This window comes from Mustela nivalis (assembly GCF_964662115.1).
Source record: "Mustela nivalis genome assembly, chromosome: 1".
Classification (NCBI taxonomy): domain Eukaryota; kingdom Metazoa; phylum Chordata; class Mammalia; order Carnivora; family Mustelidae; genus Mustela; species Mustela nivalis.
In genome coordinates this window covers 40,773,338-40,793,557 of record NC_139020.1, presented here as the reverse complement: position 1 = coordinate 40,793,557, position 20,220 = coordinate 40,773,338, and the positions used below count along the sequence as shown (strand labels likewise).

The window sequence follows — 20,220 nt, the reverse complement described above, 5'->3', positions numbered from 1 at the left end:
AGGCTGCTTTTAATGCTATGACTCTGCAGGTCTCTAAATACATGCTTTCTACATTACTTGAAATTTGAAATGTCTTCTCAATTCACCTCTTCTGATCACATCACAAAAAGAATGTTAGATGATCACACTCAGACCATCTACATGATGCCAGTAAAAGGTTTAATTAGTGTCATCAAGCAACTGATGGCAATTGATTCAGAAGGAAAAAATTAGACTTCAAAAATTTTAATAGTTCCATTGGACACAAATATCTGGCTCTCTTGGTGCATGTATTGAAGATACTGATAAATATATATGTCACTGAAGTAGAGGAGTTCATTTTAGAGAACATACCAGTAATTCCCTCTGTTCTCTATGAGACAATGGACAGAATCATGTTTCCTTTCAACAGTTTACCATACTCACCCCATGTGATGGGTAAGAGATCCATCCCAGCTCCCCTTGAATTGTTTTTGAATCCAGTAGATTGACTAAAAGAAAACACAAACACACAAATGCGGTTAAAATAAATAAATTTCTATTTGCCTCTGTGAAGTTAACATTGCCTGTTGTTGTTGATATAAGAATAAGACCATGTTTAAAACACAAGACTCTTTATTTTTGTGATAGGAATATGAAAGAAAAAGAAGAAAATGGCAAAGGGAAAGTAATCACGGAAACAGTTAAGGAATTAAATTTCTCTGGCTTTTTTGACTGTGCTTATTTATAATGATAGATCAATATTCAAAATATTGATAACAGTTTTTGACCAATTAATTATAGGTTTAAGGAAGAAATGGTAAAAATGAAAAACAGGAAACATTAATGCTAACATGTTATCAAAATAACTTAGAAGACCATTAAATTTAACAAATTTACATATGATTTCACTATGAATGAACTTCTTTAATATGCTTCCATAATGAACCAATATTTCTGTTTGTGTCTGTTAGGACATCTTTTTTATTGTCTGTGTCCAATAGAAGAATTTTTAAGACCACATAAATTATCTTCTTATGTGTAATAAAAAAACATGCTTAACTAATAATTCCAGGAGAAATCAAAACAAAACTATGTTTTATAAAATTCCCTGGAATAAGCTTTAGTTATTTAAAGAAAACATTGTTACTCAAAGGCTTTAATGATTTTACTTAGAACTTTGCTCTAGCTATTAAAAAGTCTGATGAATAATAAGACACAACATGAATGTGTTTTCATTTTGAACATATTATTAAAGAAAGACAAATCATTTCTTTTTAATTTTTAAAGGTTTTATTTATTTATTTGTCAGAGAGCGAGAGAGAGAGAGCAAGTGCACAAGCAGGCAGAGTGGCAGACAGAGGCAGAGAGAGAAACAGGCTCTCTACCAAGCAAGGAGCCCGATGCCGGACTCAATCCCAGGACCCTGGGATCATGACCTGACCCAAAGGCAGAGGTTTAACTGACTGAGCCACCAGGCGTTCCAAATCATTTCTTTTTAACGCAGAGGGTAATAATTGGTAATGAATTAAAAATTAAAATATAAAAAGATACTTCAAGTTGAATTAATAACGAAAGGCTCACTTTGTTGATCTATTAAACAATGTAAACTATGGTTTTACCTCATCCTTCATCTAAATCAGAAAGCAATCCCACAATTGACTAATGGAAGACGTAAAGGAAGTTTACACAAAATAGCTATGTATTATTAACACAAACCAGAGCAGGTGAATCAATAAATACAATGAGAAATCATTTTCAGTTTCCATATATACATAAATCAAAATACAATGTTAATACACGCACTGTGTAAACAGGTCCTTGTGTTGTCAATAAAATATTTCCTGATCCGTAAAAAACGCCATCACCCCAAATAGGAAACATTAATCTTATAAAATGTTAAGTAAAAGAAAAAACTTATTTTATAGGTGTGAGATTCTAAATTTTCAAGAACTGCTTTTTAGGGGAGCCTGGGTGGCTCAGAGGGTTAAGCCTCTGCCTTCTGCTCAGGTAATGATCTCAGGGTCCTGGAATTGAGCCCCCGCATTGGGCTCTCTGCTCAGCAGGGGGCCTGCTTCCCCCTCCCCCTCTGCCTGCCTCTCTGCTTACTTGTGATCTCTCTCTCTCTCTCTCTGTCAAATAAATAAAATAAAATAAAATAAAATAAAATAAAACTTTAAAAAAAGAACTGCTTTTTAAAAGAAGGTATTTGGTTATCTAGGTGAGTTTCAAAAAATCCTCCTGACTATTAAGTTAGAAGACATATAATTCTCAAAGTTAGAATCTCTAAGTTTTGCTAGTGAAAGTACATAAACGTAATTACACTGGAATTCCTTAATGATTAAAGTTTTTTTTTTCTTACAATGAATTAATCCCACTGAGAAGTAATTATATTTAGATAAGAGAAGAAACCAGTTGCTGCATGGATTACATAGTGCAATTTCCATAATGGTATTATTTCCCAGGATATCAGTTTAGAAATGAATAGTCTTAATTGTCTTGAAATTATCTGTCAAAAATGATTTTTAAAAACCCTCAACCAATTAATCAATGTTACAGATAATATTTCAGATTAATCAATGTTAGAGAACTTTTGAAAATATGAAAATTCACCTTCAGAGTAAAGCATCTTACCAACATTCATTCTAATAGATATGTTCTATTGATGAATCCTACTTTGACAGTTCTATCAGTCATCAGATGATTTCTCTGAGTTTTACATATGATTTGCATAGAATTTACAATGCCAATATTCATCATTAGATCATATTTGCAATCCCTTTAGGAGTCTAAATGGTTCAATGTATTTGTGTGTGGTGTGTAATAACTGAATATGTACTAAATGAATATGTGTCACTCAACTCGCTAAGTTAAACGGCTGATTTAATTTCAATATTACTAACCAGAGGAGGAAAGTGTTTGAGGCAAAAGAAGACATGAATATAGTCTCCATTTAGTCAATGACTTATTGGAATGTAGGCTGTTAACTAAGAACTAAATACCCTTTAGTTTTCTCTGATGATAATGAGGGAGAAGGGACCGGACTAATCATATCTGCATTTGGTGTCTACTCAAAAGAGAATAACTAAGCCAAAAAGAATTATATCACGCTGTTGATTAAATAAGTATAATAAATTAATTGAATTTATTTCATTTACTTGGAAATGGAAATTTAGTGTACTCTATTTTACGTGAATGAGGAAAACACAGCAGCATCATTACCCATGATTCTGATTCTGTTGTCTATCAAACATAATTATATCTGTCCTGGTTATCTCACACTGTTGCATCATGTGATGATCAAATAATAGAAACGTATTTAAAGCCTCCATGAGTTTATAACATGCTATACAGATTTGGTGTTCTTGTAAAATTAATACCTGAACTCACAACCATACTATGTTGGTTTATGAATTGTATTTATAATCAACCATGGAGATATAACCTAATAGAAAAGAAGAGTGACATCAAAACACTTTTTAAAAGCTTATGTTTTGACTTCATATGGTGCCTTTTGTTTATAGCCAAATAAGAAAAGCAGAATCTAAGAATACTAGCCACTTTAAAGTGAATGATTGCTAACCTGGGACTTCCCAGGATATAACCTCAAATCTCCTGTGATCTGTTGTGCAGCAGTCTGAGTGTAGCATAATTGAAATAAGAAAAAGAGAAAGTTAATGGAATTTGAAAGTCAGCATGTTGCAAGTGAGTTCTCTGGATATATCAACTAAATCCAACATTGCAATATAACATACTGAATCCGACACTGAATCACGCAAGAACTTGGGTTTCTAATGCTTTCTCTCCTAAAATAGAGGTACAACCTGATCATAGCCTTTCGGTGGTACCAACATACAAATGTTGGGACACATGGAAGAAACAGAATTGTGACATACAATTATATTCAGTTTTTTGAGTTTTAGTGATGATTTGCAATGTAGAAGGTTTATTTCAACTTCTGAAAAAATTCTGAGTCCGTGATTATAACTTTTAACCAAGAAGAGTTAGGAATATTCTTAAGGTCAGATGGAGGATGGCTTTAATCCTTTAATAACTGCCTTTTGCCAGATTACTTTTCAAAGATATAAATTGTTCCTTGCCACTGTTCATATTCTAAAGGTATGATTTCTAAATATTTTTGTTTTGTAACAGGAAACATTTCATTTCATTAATTTCAGCTTATTTTCTCTTTAAAATAATATTTTCAATTTAAAGAGCTCTATGGCATATATTAACTTCTTAAAGTGATTTAAGCCGAACACATTTTAAAATGTCCTGGCTCTGAGCAGAGCAATAAATAAGTGCTCTTTGGCAAAACTGTATTTGGAAATCATTACCCAAAGTCTGGATGTATATAGTTCTGGGTTTCTTTAACATGTTTTACCCTGCCTAAACTTTATTTCTTTTAAATAAAAGATGTATGAATGGGTAAAGGGGTTCACATTCATGAAAACTGATTTCATGAATCATGAAAGGATTCATATTCAGGAATCCTTTTTCAAACTCACTGAGTTGGCTTTCAAGTGGGCACTAATGTGAATTTGCTGAGCAAAAGGAATTATGTTCTCTGATGGGAATTAGAAGGGGTAGAATGGAGAACAGGAATAAGAACAAAGTAAGAATAGGTAAGTTGGCTCAAACTGGAGCAAGTACTTTTAGAAAGGAGAAAATCTTCCTGTCATTCCTGCCACTGATCTTTACTGTCACTTTTCCCACTTAGCTGGATTGAGGGTTTAAGATGTCCAGGAGTCTTGGGGCACCTAAGTGGGTCAGTCGGTTAAACGCCTGCCTTCAACTCAGGTCATGATCCAAGGGTCCTGGGATTGAAGGCCCACACTGCATCTTGATCTCCCCTCAGTGGGGAACCTGCTTCTCCCTCTTCCTCTGCCTGCTGCTCTGCCTACTTGTGCTCTCTCTCTGTCTCCCTCTCTCTCTGTCAAATAAATAAATAAAATCTTAAAAAAAAAAAAAAAAAAGATGTCCAGGAGTCTTGCCCTCTCTTTTTTCCTATTTTCCATCATAATGGAGAGACAACCAAATAAATGTCCACTCCTTGGTTCATTTGTACGAATAGTGTTATGAAGAATCTATACCAAGAATTTATACCTGTTCCCTTCTTAATAATAATGCAATAAAATTTTTAAAGGACTCGATTACTAAAATAAGTGTTTTCAACACATATTGCTAGCTAGTGAGGACAGATTAAAAATTTAAGGTATACATTTCTGGAGTTTTCACTTGGGGAATCATTAACATGCCAAGATTTTTTTCGAGGGCATTTCAAAGTTCTGATTCATGTGACCATGTATCCAGTTAGAAAGACTGAGAACTAAACTAATATTCTGTCTTGCAAATTAAGGGCTGCAAATACGCAGATATTGCTAAAATAATTTTTAAAATTAAATGACACAATTTCTTACTGAAGTGGAAGATCTTTTCAATTATCTAATAACATATCACTTCACTATGCTTTACAGTAATGCTATTTGTATTTTATGAAATGTTAGTTGCATTTTTTGAAAATATCGAGTTATAAAAATTATCAAATAATTAATTCTAGGTGATCAGAGGAGTTTAATGGCTAAAGAATTTAGACTTTTATAATAACAAACATGTTTTCATATGAAACTATAAAACATTCAGCTAAGGTGCCTTTAAAGCCAATTGCAAATAACTGTAGAACCACTACAACAGAATAGGAATCCATCCCTTTATTATGTCTTGCATTTACTAAAGAAAAATGAAATTTCCTTTCCTATTCACACTATCACTGTCATTGTCCCAGCCACATTTCTTGTACACTACTTATCTTTATCATTTTCATCACTTTCCGTTACGATAAAAAGAGTAGGTTTGCTCTAGGTTACAGATAGCAGAAGGATCCTTTAATCTGTTTCTAGGTTGCACTTAAATGTCACAAATAGAAGAAAATGATACAGGAAGTGATAAATTTTACTGTGGGTGTTGTAGTTCTCTGTGTAGTACTCCGGTCAACTGTAACATGGAATCAAGAAACCAAGATGTTTCTTCTGACAGAAGTACACCAAAGCTCAGCTGTTCATTTTATTGCACATACTAGGATATGCCATTGAGAAGAAATTTAGAGAAGTCAAAGTTTGACTTATGTACTTATATATGTCAACATAACTTTTACCTACTGTGATTACATATTCTTAACTTATAACTCCTGCAGCCTTCCTGTTTATATTTATTTCTACCTAAATATAACTAGAACCATTTCAATACATTGAGTTAATATTGTATTTCATAGACTAAAACTTACATAATGTTTGAGGTTATAAATGAAGTCAACAATAACTTATTGTGTGCTGATAAGTCTTCCTATAAACTTTGTTAAACTTTACAAGCATTTCGTGTCACAGAAAAGTATTAATTCGTGATAATTTCTCCATCCAGCTGCCAGCTAAAGTCATTATGTAAAAATACAAATAAAAATTCTGTAGTGCTAGCAGTTCTGTGAAAAAAAGAAAAAAAAAACCTTTTGTCACATGGTATTTTAAGGGCTTATTTATGTGATTTAGGCAGATTTCTGGATAACGTGGTATACTATTAACTTACTCTTCCTTATAAGCTTTTCCTCCTGAGCAATAATGGATTTACTTCTATATAGGTCCTAATTACAGAAGTAACTGTAATTAGTTGCCTCATCTCAATCTTTGCGAAGAGCAAGGAGATCTCTTTGGACTCAAAACATAGTCTCACAATAAGATGTTCGTGTTTTAATGACTAGAGTTGTTCAAGGAAATAACAGAAACACAGACCAAAATTCTGCTTGAAACCTGGACACTTCACAAATGGAAACCCTGTGCTGTTTCTAATGTGTTAAAGTTTTCTCTTTTTTTTTTTCCTTCTTAATCTGAGAAATATAAAGTTCATTCTAATATCGTACTATTACAGAGAAAAACAGCTATAAAACTATCACTAGGGAATGTGTTCTTACAACAAATTAGTCCTTTCACATAAATGAGTGGGGATGGCCTACTGTCAGTGAAGTTTTAGTGAGTTAACTATCCCAGCTTTAATAACAGTGGCTAGAATGGCAGGTCTCTGTCTCTGTGCATTGTCAACTGATATTACGAATCATTTAGATAAATAAAATGTATTTCCCAAAATGTGAAACTTACTAAAATTAGATTAATGATTTTATTAACACTGTATTTTTCCAACATATTTTGCCTTTTAAAGTGTTCTAGAAATAACAGAACTTGTTTATTTCTAATTCAGAAAGACTTTTCTGACAGATTAAAAAGTAAAAAATGAAAATATGCAATTCTAAAATTATAAAAATAATTGCTAAGGCAATTACATATTCAAACCTTAGCATATATATTTTGCCTTCACACCATAAATTGAGGCTGCCTTGGAATACGTTTTTTTTAATCATAAAATCTTGATTATCAAACATCAACTACTAAATGAAAGCTGTCTGTTCAGTCAGAGTTTGACTGATGGCTAAGAAAATGAAACAGAATAAGCACATTTGCTTTAGTAGAACAATTCTACTATAGCATTTCTTTTAGAAATAAAATACTCCTGGACACCCTTGGATATAAGGATTCAAAAGTTTAGCAGAGAGAACAAAAAGTGCAGTGATAACATTTAATTTCAGTTTAAAAGCACTCTCTGGACATAATTATGCCACAAAACATGTTCTTTTTTTTCTTTTTTTTTTTTTTTAATTTCAAAAAATACCCCTTGCAGAATAAATTGATTTAAATTTCTAGAAAAGTAAAATCAGGGTCTGGCTTTGGCTTCATCATATTCGGGGGTACAACTACATCTGGACTTTACGTCACACATTGGGACTGGCAGCTACACACAAAGACATGCACACATATAAACAAACTCTTCAGGTATAAATATGGGTCTCTACAGAGGTCCACAAAGGATCCAATGTGGAGTCACATGCTTATCTGTTTAATTCAAAACTTTCCATCTTAGAAGTATGGTATCAAGGGAAAAAAATCAAAGCATTTGCACTGGTGATAGAAGTTTGTTTTTTGTTTTTTGTTTTTAAGATTTTATTTATTTTACAGAGAGAGAGAGAGATCACAAGCAGGCAGAGAGGCAGGCAGAGGCGGAAGGGGAAGCAGGCCCCCTGCTGAGCAGAGAGCCTGATGCAGGGCTGGATCCCGTGACCCTGAGTTCATGACCTGAGCCGAAGGAAGAGGCTTACCCCACTAAGCCACCCAGGCGCCCCAGAAAACTTTTAATGTGTCCCTTAAAGAGAAGGTAGAATTCGGAAAAACCTCAATGTGATTTCTCTTGGTAGTAGAGTTGGTATAAACAGCTTATAAAGGCTTCTATTTGGGGATCGTTCCTTTCTGACATGCAATCATGTTTGTTTCCCATATACCCTCATGCACACGTGAGTATGAATCTATTCAGACAGAACTGACATTGAACTTAGCTATATGTTTACTAAGAATAGCTATTTCTGAGTGTTCAGTACTTTAAAAGGTGCTTTTTACTTGTATATATACTTAAAATGCACCCATTCCGATTATTTCTAAAGTTTTCTAGACATACGAGGTAAAATAATTGGAATTAAAATTGTGCTACCACATATTAGACAAATCATTTAATCTTTTCTGCCTTGTTTTTAACTTATTAACTTTTATATTAAAAATGTTTTTTCTATATCCCAGGTGTTCTTTTCTGGGAAGCTAACTGTACCCTACTATAAAGATTCATATTGTATTTTTGTAATTTTTACATCTATGCTAAAACACTAAATTTTCATATAAATATTTATTTTGTGGTCATCTCTTCCACCTAAGTTATCTTCAAGGGAAGAAGATATACTCTTCCCAATAATTTTTTTTTTCCAAAGTCCAGTACATAACTAATAGTCATGTGTGTACTGTTTGATAAATAAATAAATACAAACAACAAATTGTAATATGGAACATGAGTTATTTTTTCTTAACATATTTCTTGATTCATTTTTAATGGTTTTTAGATTTGTGGCTCTGAAATTAAGTTTGAATTCCTAAGCAGTCACTATTAGCTTAGAGTAGTAAACCTACTGCAAACCCAGGCAAACATAAAATAAAATATTCTTAATTAGTTTCCAAAGGGCCACCTTTAGTTCTTTTCTTCTCTAATTCTACATATATTTTTAAAAGACATAAACATTTGGAATAATTTTGGACATTGCTTGTAAGGAAAGAGAAAAAAAAGTCCTTATTCAACACACAAATGTTTAAGAAAACCTGTTCATTCAGATAAAATACAAATAATAATGACTGAAAAGCATTTTTCAAAAAAAAAAGACTATTGAAGCATTAAAATTTCAGATCAGAAATGTTAAAAATGCCATAATAAAATCTGAGTTTGCCTTTTTTGAGTTATCTAATGTAAATGAGAATTAACGTATCTAGGGTAAACCAGATCATAAAAATAAACCAAGAGAAAAATACTATTCCCTTTTTTTCTGCTTCTTTAAAAACATTTTCAGAATTTAGAGATAGCTATATTTGGTGAAATATATATTGGATGAAGTTTTTACACCTAATGAAAGAATAACAACCCAATTTAATTTCCATTTATAATTTCTATGATTATGCCAGTTCTTTACATTCAGTTAAAATGCAAAACCAACCATAAATAGCTTTGGCATATGAAAGGGGAAAAAAATCACAATTTAGACATAACTCTAGCTTTATACTATCTTTGAATACTGTGGGTAGATTAAGGGGTCCAGTTGGGAAAAACTTATAAAATTAGATAATGGCAAATAACTTACACATGGTTATTTTTATCTTTCCTCATCACAAATTTATAATTCAGAGAAACAGAATTTCATACCATCTAGATTCTAAAAGGTATATACTCATTCATAAAATTTTGCCCACAGTGTGGGGATAGTTCCATTTTGTACAGGGAGAATACTATCGGTGACCTAGACACACAGACACCCTCACACATATATGCACACAGTTCTTGACATTCACAGACACACAGACACACAGACACCCACACACATATATACACACACAGTGCTTGAAAGGGGCTTCCCAACCTAACTTCTCCTTAGTGTGAGAACTACCATTGTATGCAATAAATAAATACATCTTTCCAAAACCTACAGATTTATATTAATTGCTAAACTATATTTGAAGATCAGGAAATAAATACATGTTAACTACTAACAAGCTATTCTCTGTTGCCCTTAGTCACCCCAAGGTAGATAAAGAACATCTGAATTTCATACTGTTTGGAAGTCAACCAACTTTATCATAGACAAAAAGTTAATTTTAAAGCCTTATATTTTTATCAAGGGAGGGTAGGGATAGGGGTTAAAGGAGAGGTATTACTCTTTACTGGGCCAGTAGAATTTAGTCATCTATCTTTCTTTTTTATTTGAAAGAAGATAAATGAACCTCACCTTAAGGAACATATAGGAAATTCAAGACAAAACCATTTTGATATTGATTAATCAGCAACAAAATTAACTCTGGCTTATCCCTTTGCTCCTGTACCTTTTGAGACCTTGCCATGTAATTAGTCAAGATTTTTGTCTTAAAACAAGAGACAATTCAGTTTGGAGACTTTAAAGTCAAGTTTATATTTTCTTGAATAAGAATCCCACAAACTCAAATATAAATTAAAAGTTTTAAAAATAGGAAAAGTAGTTGTTGACTCTAATTACCCAGAAGCAAGAAAAAAAAAAAAAAAAGTTTGTTGCCAAGCCCTCATTTTTGTTTACGGCAAAATGTGCCAATAGCTTGAGTGGTTGAATCATTCGTTGGAAAAATAAAAGATAACATATTAGATTTTTTTGGGGGGGGGTACATTACAGTGAAAAAAGCAAGATACTAAAAGCAGCTTTCTGATTTGAAAGACTAATGTCATCAATATGCTGTTTTTGCTCTTTGCCAGGTTAACAGAATTTATTGCAGCAATTAATGCAAAACATATGTGCTGAAGTACCCACATCAAATATATAATTGCCCCCAACTTAATTTGCTACCTTTCAAAACCCTGTTTTAGCTACCTTTTCTCAATGCCTCCACTTAAATAGAGTACAAGTGTTTTTATGAAAGAGAAGATAAATCATTATAAGTTATTTTCTCATCTTCAGTAATTTCTACATGATCTTTTAAATAGGGAAAGGTTTCTACAGGGAATCAAGTCTACTTTTTAGACTATGTTCTATTTTCTCCATTACTGACTTCTATAACAATTCCTACGGTTAATTCACACTCGATTTTTATTATATAAAACTCATAATAATAATAATAATATTTGTATTATAGTGACCGTTGCCTCACAATCTGTGTATGGAATTCCTAACAAAATCTTTTCTCCAGCATGAGGAAAGGAGTGTTGGAGTGTCAGGAAGGAAAGACAGAGGTAAGAACGTGTGAAGAAAAGGCAACACAGAGATTTTCTTCAATTCCTCTGCCTACATCAAATTTTCTTTACATTATTTTCTTGGTGTGTCCCCCACCCACGCATATAAATCATAATTTAGGAGTGTAAAAAAACTATGCCATTTCTAAGCACTTTTGGAAGCACTTTTTGAAAAGTACTTCGAAGCACAATTTTTCATTCCAGGAGTCTTGGTATTTCTAAGTTACTCTTGCAAAGTCACAGGACACAACAGCGAGTCACTAGGATTCAGGTTCAAAAGCAAGTGCATTTCCTGAAGAGAAGGATGCCTCCCTCATTCACAGGCATTGGCGTACAAGAGAAAACATACGAAGTTAAAACCAAAAGACAAAGACAAGAGAGGGCCTGGCTCAGTTACTACTTTATTATGATTTGTTTCCCAGTTTCCTTAACTGTAACAATGGAAGGTGTTTCGGGGCTGTTTGAATGATTAAATGTGGTCCAGTAAATAGTGAATGATAATGTAGGGTAAAAATCTTTCTAGCCAGCTGAATTCTGTACAATTATTACGACAGAGTTGGGCATGGCACCGAGGCCATATTTAGTCTCGGAATCCCTTGGATTCAAGAATTCTATTTTTCATGAAAAATACTAACGTTCCAACACAACCACGGAAACATCAGCATCATCCTACTACTAACCTATCTTGATGGCAGGGCTCCCAGAAAAATTCTGGCCCATTCCAAGTTTACTCGCAAAATCGGAACAAGGAAAATCCCGTCTTAATAAAATGGTGCCAATCAACTGCGGGGCTGCAGGAGAAAAGAGCTTGCACTGGGGTGGAGGGTGGGGGACTGGGGGGAGCTTATGCAACATGCCCCTTATGGCTCTCACGAGGGGCCCAACAGGTGGCATTAGTAGGTGGCTTTAAAGAAAACGGGGTGTGGGGGAGGGGGTCCTTATTTTAGTTTAGCGAGTGAAGAACTTAGGGGAAGATTGTCTGGAAGACCAGAAAACAGCCCAGAGGTCGGTCAGACAGCAGCAGGCCCGACAACTGGGCGTCTCAGGCGCTCCTGTGTGTTCCAAAAGAGCACCAGGTGGGTTCCAGACGCTTTCCCTACACTGCAGGGAGTTTGTTCTAGAAGCCTGCAGAACGGAGTCCCTCTCTTCCCCTAGTCAAGTGGTGGCTCCATGAACACGTATGTGTGGAAAGGAGACCGCGCCACTTCCTGACGCCAAGCTGAAAAGGGTGGCTGAGAGTAACGGCGGGGGACGGGGGCGTGCGCCAAGGATGTCCGGTCACAGTCTCCAGGCAAAGTCAGGACGTACCTGGCCCGTCGTAGGCGCTCGCGCTCTCTGGGCGGGCCCGAGCCCCAGGTGAGGAGGGTCCAGGTGGTGAGGCGGTCGCCGCCTCTGCCAGCGCCAGCAGCTCCGCGGCCGCAGGCAGAGGGCGCACGATTACCTCTCGCCCGCCGGGTCTCCAGCCCGCGCTCGGTTTGGGTAACTTGGCGCGGCCGCGCCGCTCACACCCACCCTCCGCCCGGCAGAGAGCCGCGGGCCCCGCCGCCCAGAGGAAGCCCACAGCAGCGGTGGTTCCGCCTTAGCCCGCCGCCCGCCCGGCATGCGGGAGGCCGGGGCAATGGGGGAGGGGGGGTGGGTGTTTGCGGCCGCCTGGCGCGGAGACGCTCGCGCACAAAGAACCACCCGCCTCCCGGAGGGCTGGGGCAGGGGCTGGGGGCTGCAGCCCCGGAATTGAGTTTTTATCATCTGATCTTTAAGCACATGCAGAGAGTAAGACTAATGAATGGTTGAGAGATCCCGCCCCCCCCCACCCCCGCGCTACTGAGCCTGATTCTGCTGGCGAATTAGTTTGCAGTTGAGATGCCCTGGTGGTGGGTGTGGTGGCAGCGAGGAGCGCTTGCTCATCTCTCAGCTGCCACACTGAAGTCACTACCCGCGAAGCCCGGCTTCCCCCTAAAATTTCTCAGAGCCCACGTCTGAAGGGTAATCGATATTGTATCATCAAATGCGGGAGGCGTAACGCGAGGAAAAAGAAACGCCGTCATGCCCTTCTGTGACCACCCCAGTCCCCAGGGCTAAGATTGTTCACAACAGTTTGTTTGTACAGTGCTGCCACTTGTTTTCCCCCTCCTTCCTCGCCTATTATTCTGACTTCACCATGTTGGTTTGGATTATGTGGATTTTCACCCTTTGCTTTGACTGGAACAGCAGGACATGGTTTAGAAAATGAAGGGAAGGAGGGGGCTGCACACTCTGGGCTTCCAGTTTAATAACATCACTCCAAGTTGGAGGCTTTATTTGCTGAACTGGTTTTGATTCCATCCACTCTCCACATGCATTTGCCCAGGCACCCAAAGGAGGAAGCATTCTTTGGCGTACACTCTTAAAACTTTCCTGGATAAATATTTTCTTCTGGGGAAAATCAAAAGTTGTATAAACTTTAGAGAAGAAACAACGCAACGCGCCCCCCCCCCCGCTTTTTTAAAGTGTGCAGGTTTTTAGGGTTTGAATAAAAATTGATTAGCCAGATGTTTCAAGTGATAAATATTTTATTTTAAGCAAAATATTTATATATTAACAGTGGATTTAGAACCTTTGCACGTCTCTACTTCCCCATCTTTCCACTCAACTTTTTATTTTCTTTTCACTTGCAAAGACTTTTTTTCTTTGTAATCGACCACCTTTTTTTTATTTCAGAGAAAGCTGGTAGGAAGCAAACTAAAACTTGCTGACTTTCAGACTTTTCCAAGAGAAAACCCCCTGCCAGTTTTCAAGAACTACCTGATACTAGGCAGTTTGTAAAGGACCCAGAGATTGAATTTAAGGGGAGCAGTGCTCCCACACCCCGATTCCCACCAGGAGTGTCCTCCTAGTTTGATTTGTGGCTTGGAATTCTTTGCATTTTATAAAAGTCACAACATTACTTTTATTTCTAAAGACATTAGGAAAGAATTGTCTAAGGCTTTCAAATTTCTGAGAAGCAAATTTCAAGTCCTACTTTTTGGTGTACCTGGATGAATAACATAATGAATGTTTCACACCACCAGTCATCCCTTTATTTGAACAATCTGTGGAAAGCTACTTGTCCACTTTGTAAGAGCCCTGCACTGACCCTCTCTGGTGATAAAATCCAGATCTCTGAAAACAGAACCCAAAACGAGACACCTGCATCTGTTTTTCTAAATCTTTTAATGAACAGGAATTGCAAGAACAAGGTTTATTAAATGCTTTAAAGGAAAAGTGTGTATCTTAAAAAATAAAGTTGAGGATCTTGACAGAAAATGATTTGTAAATTTAGCGTTCTTCCAATATATACATATTTCCCCTTACATCTAGTATCTGTGCCAAACAAAATCACTGGGAATGACTAAAATCAAAGGTAACCCAAATCACAGATTTCTTAGTAAGTAAATGTCTGTAAAAACTTATCGGGTTTTGATGATTTGTGGAAAGTTTTATTAATATTTACTTGAAGATTTTATGACTTGGAAAATGTAACTCTCAAGAACAGTCCTTGCTCTTTCCATTTGCGTTGAAGTTAGTAAATCAAATATACTGTGAAAATATGTTTTGCCTTTAAAAATCCTTTGCATATGTAACCAATTATTTGATATTTAAAAATTGCATAGATTTTATTTCAGACAAATTCCAAAGCTTCAGAAACAATCTTAACATTTAAGGTACTGTATAAAGAAAGTTACTATGAGAGGCTAATAGAAGTGAGGATGTTAAAAAAAAACACACCAAAATTTGAATATTGACATGTGGATAATATATTAATACAATAAAGAATTTTACTAAATCTTTTATTTAAAGATAATAAGTTTCTCAAGAGTCAAGGTGAAATTACTAATTGTTTACATGAGCAAGGCACAAACCATCATTATATTCAATTAATTAAGAAACTTCACATGAAACTTCCTAAGCCCATTAAACAATGTTCTAAAAAAGCCTTCAAGTTTTGATTGTTTACAATATTTTGTTTAAAATTGTTTACATTAATTTTAAGTGCTTTTCATTTTTGCTCCCAATTTCTAGCATTTCATGGAAAATACAACTTTATATAAAATGTAACCATGATGTAACACATGGCAATGGCGTTTTATCATATGTAGTTTCCCTTTTATAGTTTCAGTTGTTTCTGAATTATAAATATATCCAATTGACCTTAAATCTTAAAATAGGCAGAAAAGTGATACCAACTACAGTACCAACAATAAAGTATAATTTTGAAAACTTGATAGCTGGTTTGTTTTTCTAAATCTATTGTTAATGCCAGAGCATTTTTGGTTTAGAAGAATTCTTAATTGCTCACTTATGACAAGGACTAGAATGGTGTAACGGATGAAATGGAAGAGTGAGGAGAATGGACATTTTTCCCACTTGAATTGTTATCATCAATATTAGTTGTTGGGAAGATACAGATTCAAAATGAATTAATTTCGTGATAGATTTTGAGAGGTTACAAGAAGTTTCTTTCCGGCACAATCAAAATATTATCGTAGCAATTCAGGTTGTCAGTAAAAGCTTAAACAAATTTGCTGATAATCCTGTTAATGACCTAGGTCAAGTGTTAACTGTTGTGGGTTATAAAATAGTGAAATTAAGGTTTCTCCTACCTCCAGGCAAATAGCATAGTTATAACTATTGGGGGGTGGGGGTAGCTATTAGGGAAGCTATTAAATTACGAAAATGTATAATGCATTCAATTATTTAGTCTAGCATGATGAAATGCTATTAAAAGCAAATGTAAACCCTCTTCAAAAAAAAACACCTATAAAGATATGACAGCTTAGTCTCCATAAATATTTCAATCACAAGGTATTATTATTTGATAATAATAAGTGTTTATATATGAAAAGTGATGCCAATTTATAGTGATTGTTAAAAATGGAATAATCCATTGTTTAATTGTTTGTCTCTAACATTTGCTTAGTAGTCAAAGGGAAGCATACAGTGTTCATTTGCAAATTTTACTTTTAAGCTTTGAACAATCACATAGTCCCCTCTAGTACTTAGAAGATTTATGTTCAGCAAAATACATTTCAAAGTGTCCCAGCCACTCCAATAAAAGTCTCCCAAAATAAGTAGTATATAAATATGCAGATTTAATTTTATTTACTTTTATTTTGAAAACTTTGATTTCCAATGTAAAGAGCTCTATGGGTAAATGTTAATCGAATTTACAAATGCTTCTGGATAGAAAAATGATTCAATGCTTATGTACTGATGAATTTGCAGTACATTCTCCTCAGACTCCTTCAAATGTAGGAAATTATTTAAAGAGAATACTTTATCCATTGCTAAAGAGATTGATACTTCCATTTTATAGCAAGTTTTTACCTCTTTGCAAAGTTATTTTTATTTACTATTATGATCATACATTTGGGGTCAGAACTGGGACCAAATATATGAAGTTCTTAAATAACATGTAGTCTAGCAATGCTATTTTACCATGAGTAGTGATTTCCCATTGTAAGTCTTTTATTGGTGTGTCATGTAAACAGAGACCTGATAAGATTTTAGCAATATTCTATGCAGCTTTACTAAAGTTTCTATTTAAGTAGATAGGCCAATTGTTAGTTTAAGCAATCATTGAAATTACAAATAATCTATTAACGTTGAGGAGGCCAGTGATAGTATCACCTGGCATCATTTTCTTGAAATTATATTAGAAAGTTATTGGTAACTGGATTAATAGAAAGAAAGTTCAGATGAAACTTTTTCTAAGTTTTTTTTAAACTTTTTAATCATAGGCCCATGGCATTTTAATATTGATATTTGACTACCAGACCTCAAATTAAAAGAATATCACACAAGGGAAAGCAATTAACTCAATTGCTTGGTTTTGTTACCTTTTAATTATATCATGTCTAACTTCATAATAGATTGTGAAATAAATTCTAATAAATTTTACTAGTAGATTTCTAGTAAATTTTCTTTGGTGTTGAAATAAAATTTTTAGCATAGTATTTTAAATACAACTTAGTATTTTATATCTCAGTTCTCAAAATGTATACCAAAATCTATATTAAACAGATTCATCTTATCATTATTACTTCCACTCGATATATGAATTTTCAGAAGCATTTTACTTTCTATTGAAATGATATTGTTAGAAGAATTTCTTGGAAATTTTGGCACATACTTGGATTTTTCGCTTTTCATGTTCCTCAACTCAACTATGAAGACCTAAGCTATTGCATTAATATTTAAAATTTCACTCAAATATTACTCAAGTTAAATCATTCATTTTAAATTTTATTTCAAAGTTTCCCTTCATGACCTCAGGAGGGAAAGGAGACACTACCCATAGGACATGATCTGGAAAGAATAATGCCAGGAACAATGGATAAACTTTTATCCCAACAAATTAAATGTAATTGTGTCAGTTTTCTGCATATAGTTCCCTTTCTACATACATTCCTGCCTACATAATCATATATACATTAGATACTGAAACATATACAATGTGTGGCTTAAAAGAAATTTACATTTGATTATTCCTGTTTCATTAAATTAATTTGCAGTAGTTTTATATGAGCATGAATAAGTTTCAAGGGTCTTTTTTTTCTCCTTGCAGTTTACTGAAATGTTATGTTTTCCACAAAAATACTTACTTTCTCAGCTCTATCCCTGTGCATTATTAATTCAGTAAAATCCATTATCTAAATAGTTTATAAATATTCCATCTGGAGAAATATAATTTATCATAGCAGTATGGGAATAATATTGTTAGACTTCTAGTTATTGTCAACTCTTGAATATCTTCAAAAAATAGGATTAAACAACACTAATTTTAGCTTACTGATATATTACTCATTATACTAATGATACTCTTGCCTTTCATTCAATAAAAAAATGATTGGCCATTACTTTCAAATAAAGATTTTAATTTTATTTGTTAAAAAAAAAAGTCATTTATAGGTGATCCAATGATTTTCTTAATTCTTATATTTTAGAATTTTCACTTTCCCAGTTAAAAAAAAGACACAGAAAAATTTAATGAAATCCATCAAATTGATAATGGCAGTCACTAAGGAAAGAACAAAATTAAACTGCTCTATTAGCAGTGAAAGTAGGTCACCAAATATGAAAGGCAGTTTTTAGATCTAATTAAAAAGTTTCTAAATATTTTGAGTATTTACTAGTCTTTTTTAGATAATGCATACAATATACAACAGGGTTGGCTTGCCAATATATTTTTAGTGACAAAATATATAAAGAAGCATTTTCACATCTTGCTCAGTATTGCTAAATTGCAAAACATTGCTAAGTGATATTGTCATAAATTCAAAATGATTAAAAGGAAATCAAAGCAAGTGTTGCTTTAAAGCACTCAATTATTTAGAGAACTTTGTCTTAAGAGTCAATGATTGTATTCACAAATCATTAGGAATAGATCACAAAAGGTATATATGAGAAAAGCAATGTATCCATCAAATACACAATCTTATATAGGAAGCATTCGTGTCCTCAATATTACATTTGCACTTTAATCCATTGAAAAGGAATGAACACCCATTAGAAGGAAAATAAATAACCCAACATCAGGAAATGCCATTTGCTGCATATGGATATTCTTTCTTAATTTGTTATTCAGTTATTTACTATACCTACCCAGAACTTTTCACTTTTCAACAAATACGTTCCCTTATTTGTATATAAACTCTTAAACAAAGAGAATCCAACCTAAGCTTATTGTAATTCCTGCAAATATTACTTATGTTAATGTGGCATATGCTGCTCATTAAAACCTGTACCATAGAGCAAACCATCGCCTGGCGGGATACACATCACTTCAATACAGCATTGCAATATAAACACCCACACACCACAATACACACACACACACACACACACACACAGAGGCACACACACACCATCAGTTTCAACAAACTCTGATTTCCCTTTAGTCCATTCATAAATGCCACGATCCTAAGTAGGAACAACCTGTCATTACCTTTAAACATACTAAAGAATCTAGCGAGGAGGGTTTAATTTTCTTTTAAACTTCTCAGAGTACTACATGGTCATAATTAGAAATAAAATACTGCCATGGCTATTTGGCAATTAACATCGTGGGTTGTAAAACTGGAGGATCTTTCTTTCTTTCTTTCCTTTCTTTCTGCTTTAAATTGACAAACAAGGTAATTGTTTGAACTGGTATTAGAGTAAAAACACATTTTGGGTTTAGGCAATCCAAAATTCTCTCTTAAAGTCTTTTAGAAGACAGCAGAAAATAAAAGCACATCTTTAGTTTACTCTCAGAGGAAACTGCTTTATGCTGAGGCACCTTAAGGACCTGAAAAGGTTTCAGTGAGAACGTGCTTTGAAGAGCGTTAGCCCTGCGGGGCAGGGCTGTTTGCTGTACCTAGCTTACCTTCATTGGAAGGTTGGAGAATCAGTTCCCCGAAGCAGTTGAGAATGGAGCAGCTGAGGAGGAGGAGGATGGAGAGGTGACAATCCATGTTGCTGGTGCAGAGGGCAGTGAGAGGAGCATATCTCCATGAAGCATGCCACTGATGTGAGGGGGAGCGCTCTGATTGCTGGAGAAGTTACCATGCTCCGCTCGCAGGCTGATGTCAAGTTTGACACTGGAGATAAGGAGGAGTCTGGCTGCCTTTCCTCGAACCTCGCTCAGGGACTTCCCTGGGTCCTAGTGCCGTCGGAAGCGAGCGCTGTAGAGGAACGCGCTGCACGCGGAGGAGCCTCGGAGACTCGCAGACTGCTCTGTGAGCAAGGGGTGGGGCTGGGGGGGAAGGGTGCGCCGCCCATAGGCAGGAAATCCAGAAGTTGTGATGGGGCAGTGGTAGAGAGCAGTGGAAGGTATGGAAAAACACCCGCTCTTTATTTCCAGTGAAAAGCAACTGTTTTATTGTT

General features: G+C 35.0%; 1 protein-coding gene across 2 annotated transcripts in view; it reads right to left on the bottom strand.

The window, feature by feature from the left end:
- Positions 1-19,936, bottom strand: part of EPHA3 (EPH receptor A3) — a 364,189-nt gene extending 344,253 nt beyond the window's left edge. For both annotated transcript variants that reach the window (XM_082745038.1, XM_082745039.1), the window contains exons 1-2: positions 19,721-19,936; positions 406-470 (exon numbers count right to left, since the gene is read on the bottom strand). In XM_082745038.1, coding sequence (XP_082601164.1) covers positions 406-470; positions 19,721-19,808 — 153 coding nt within the window. In that variant the 5' untranslated portion in view covers positions 19,809-19,936. The remainder of the gene's footprint in view (positions 1-405; positions 471-19,720) is intronic.
- Positions 19,937-20,220: the final 284 nt, after the last annotated feature.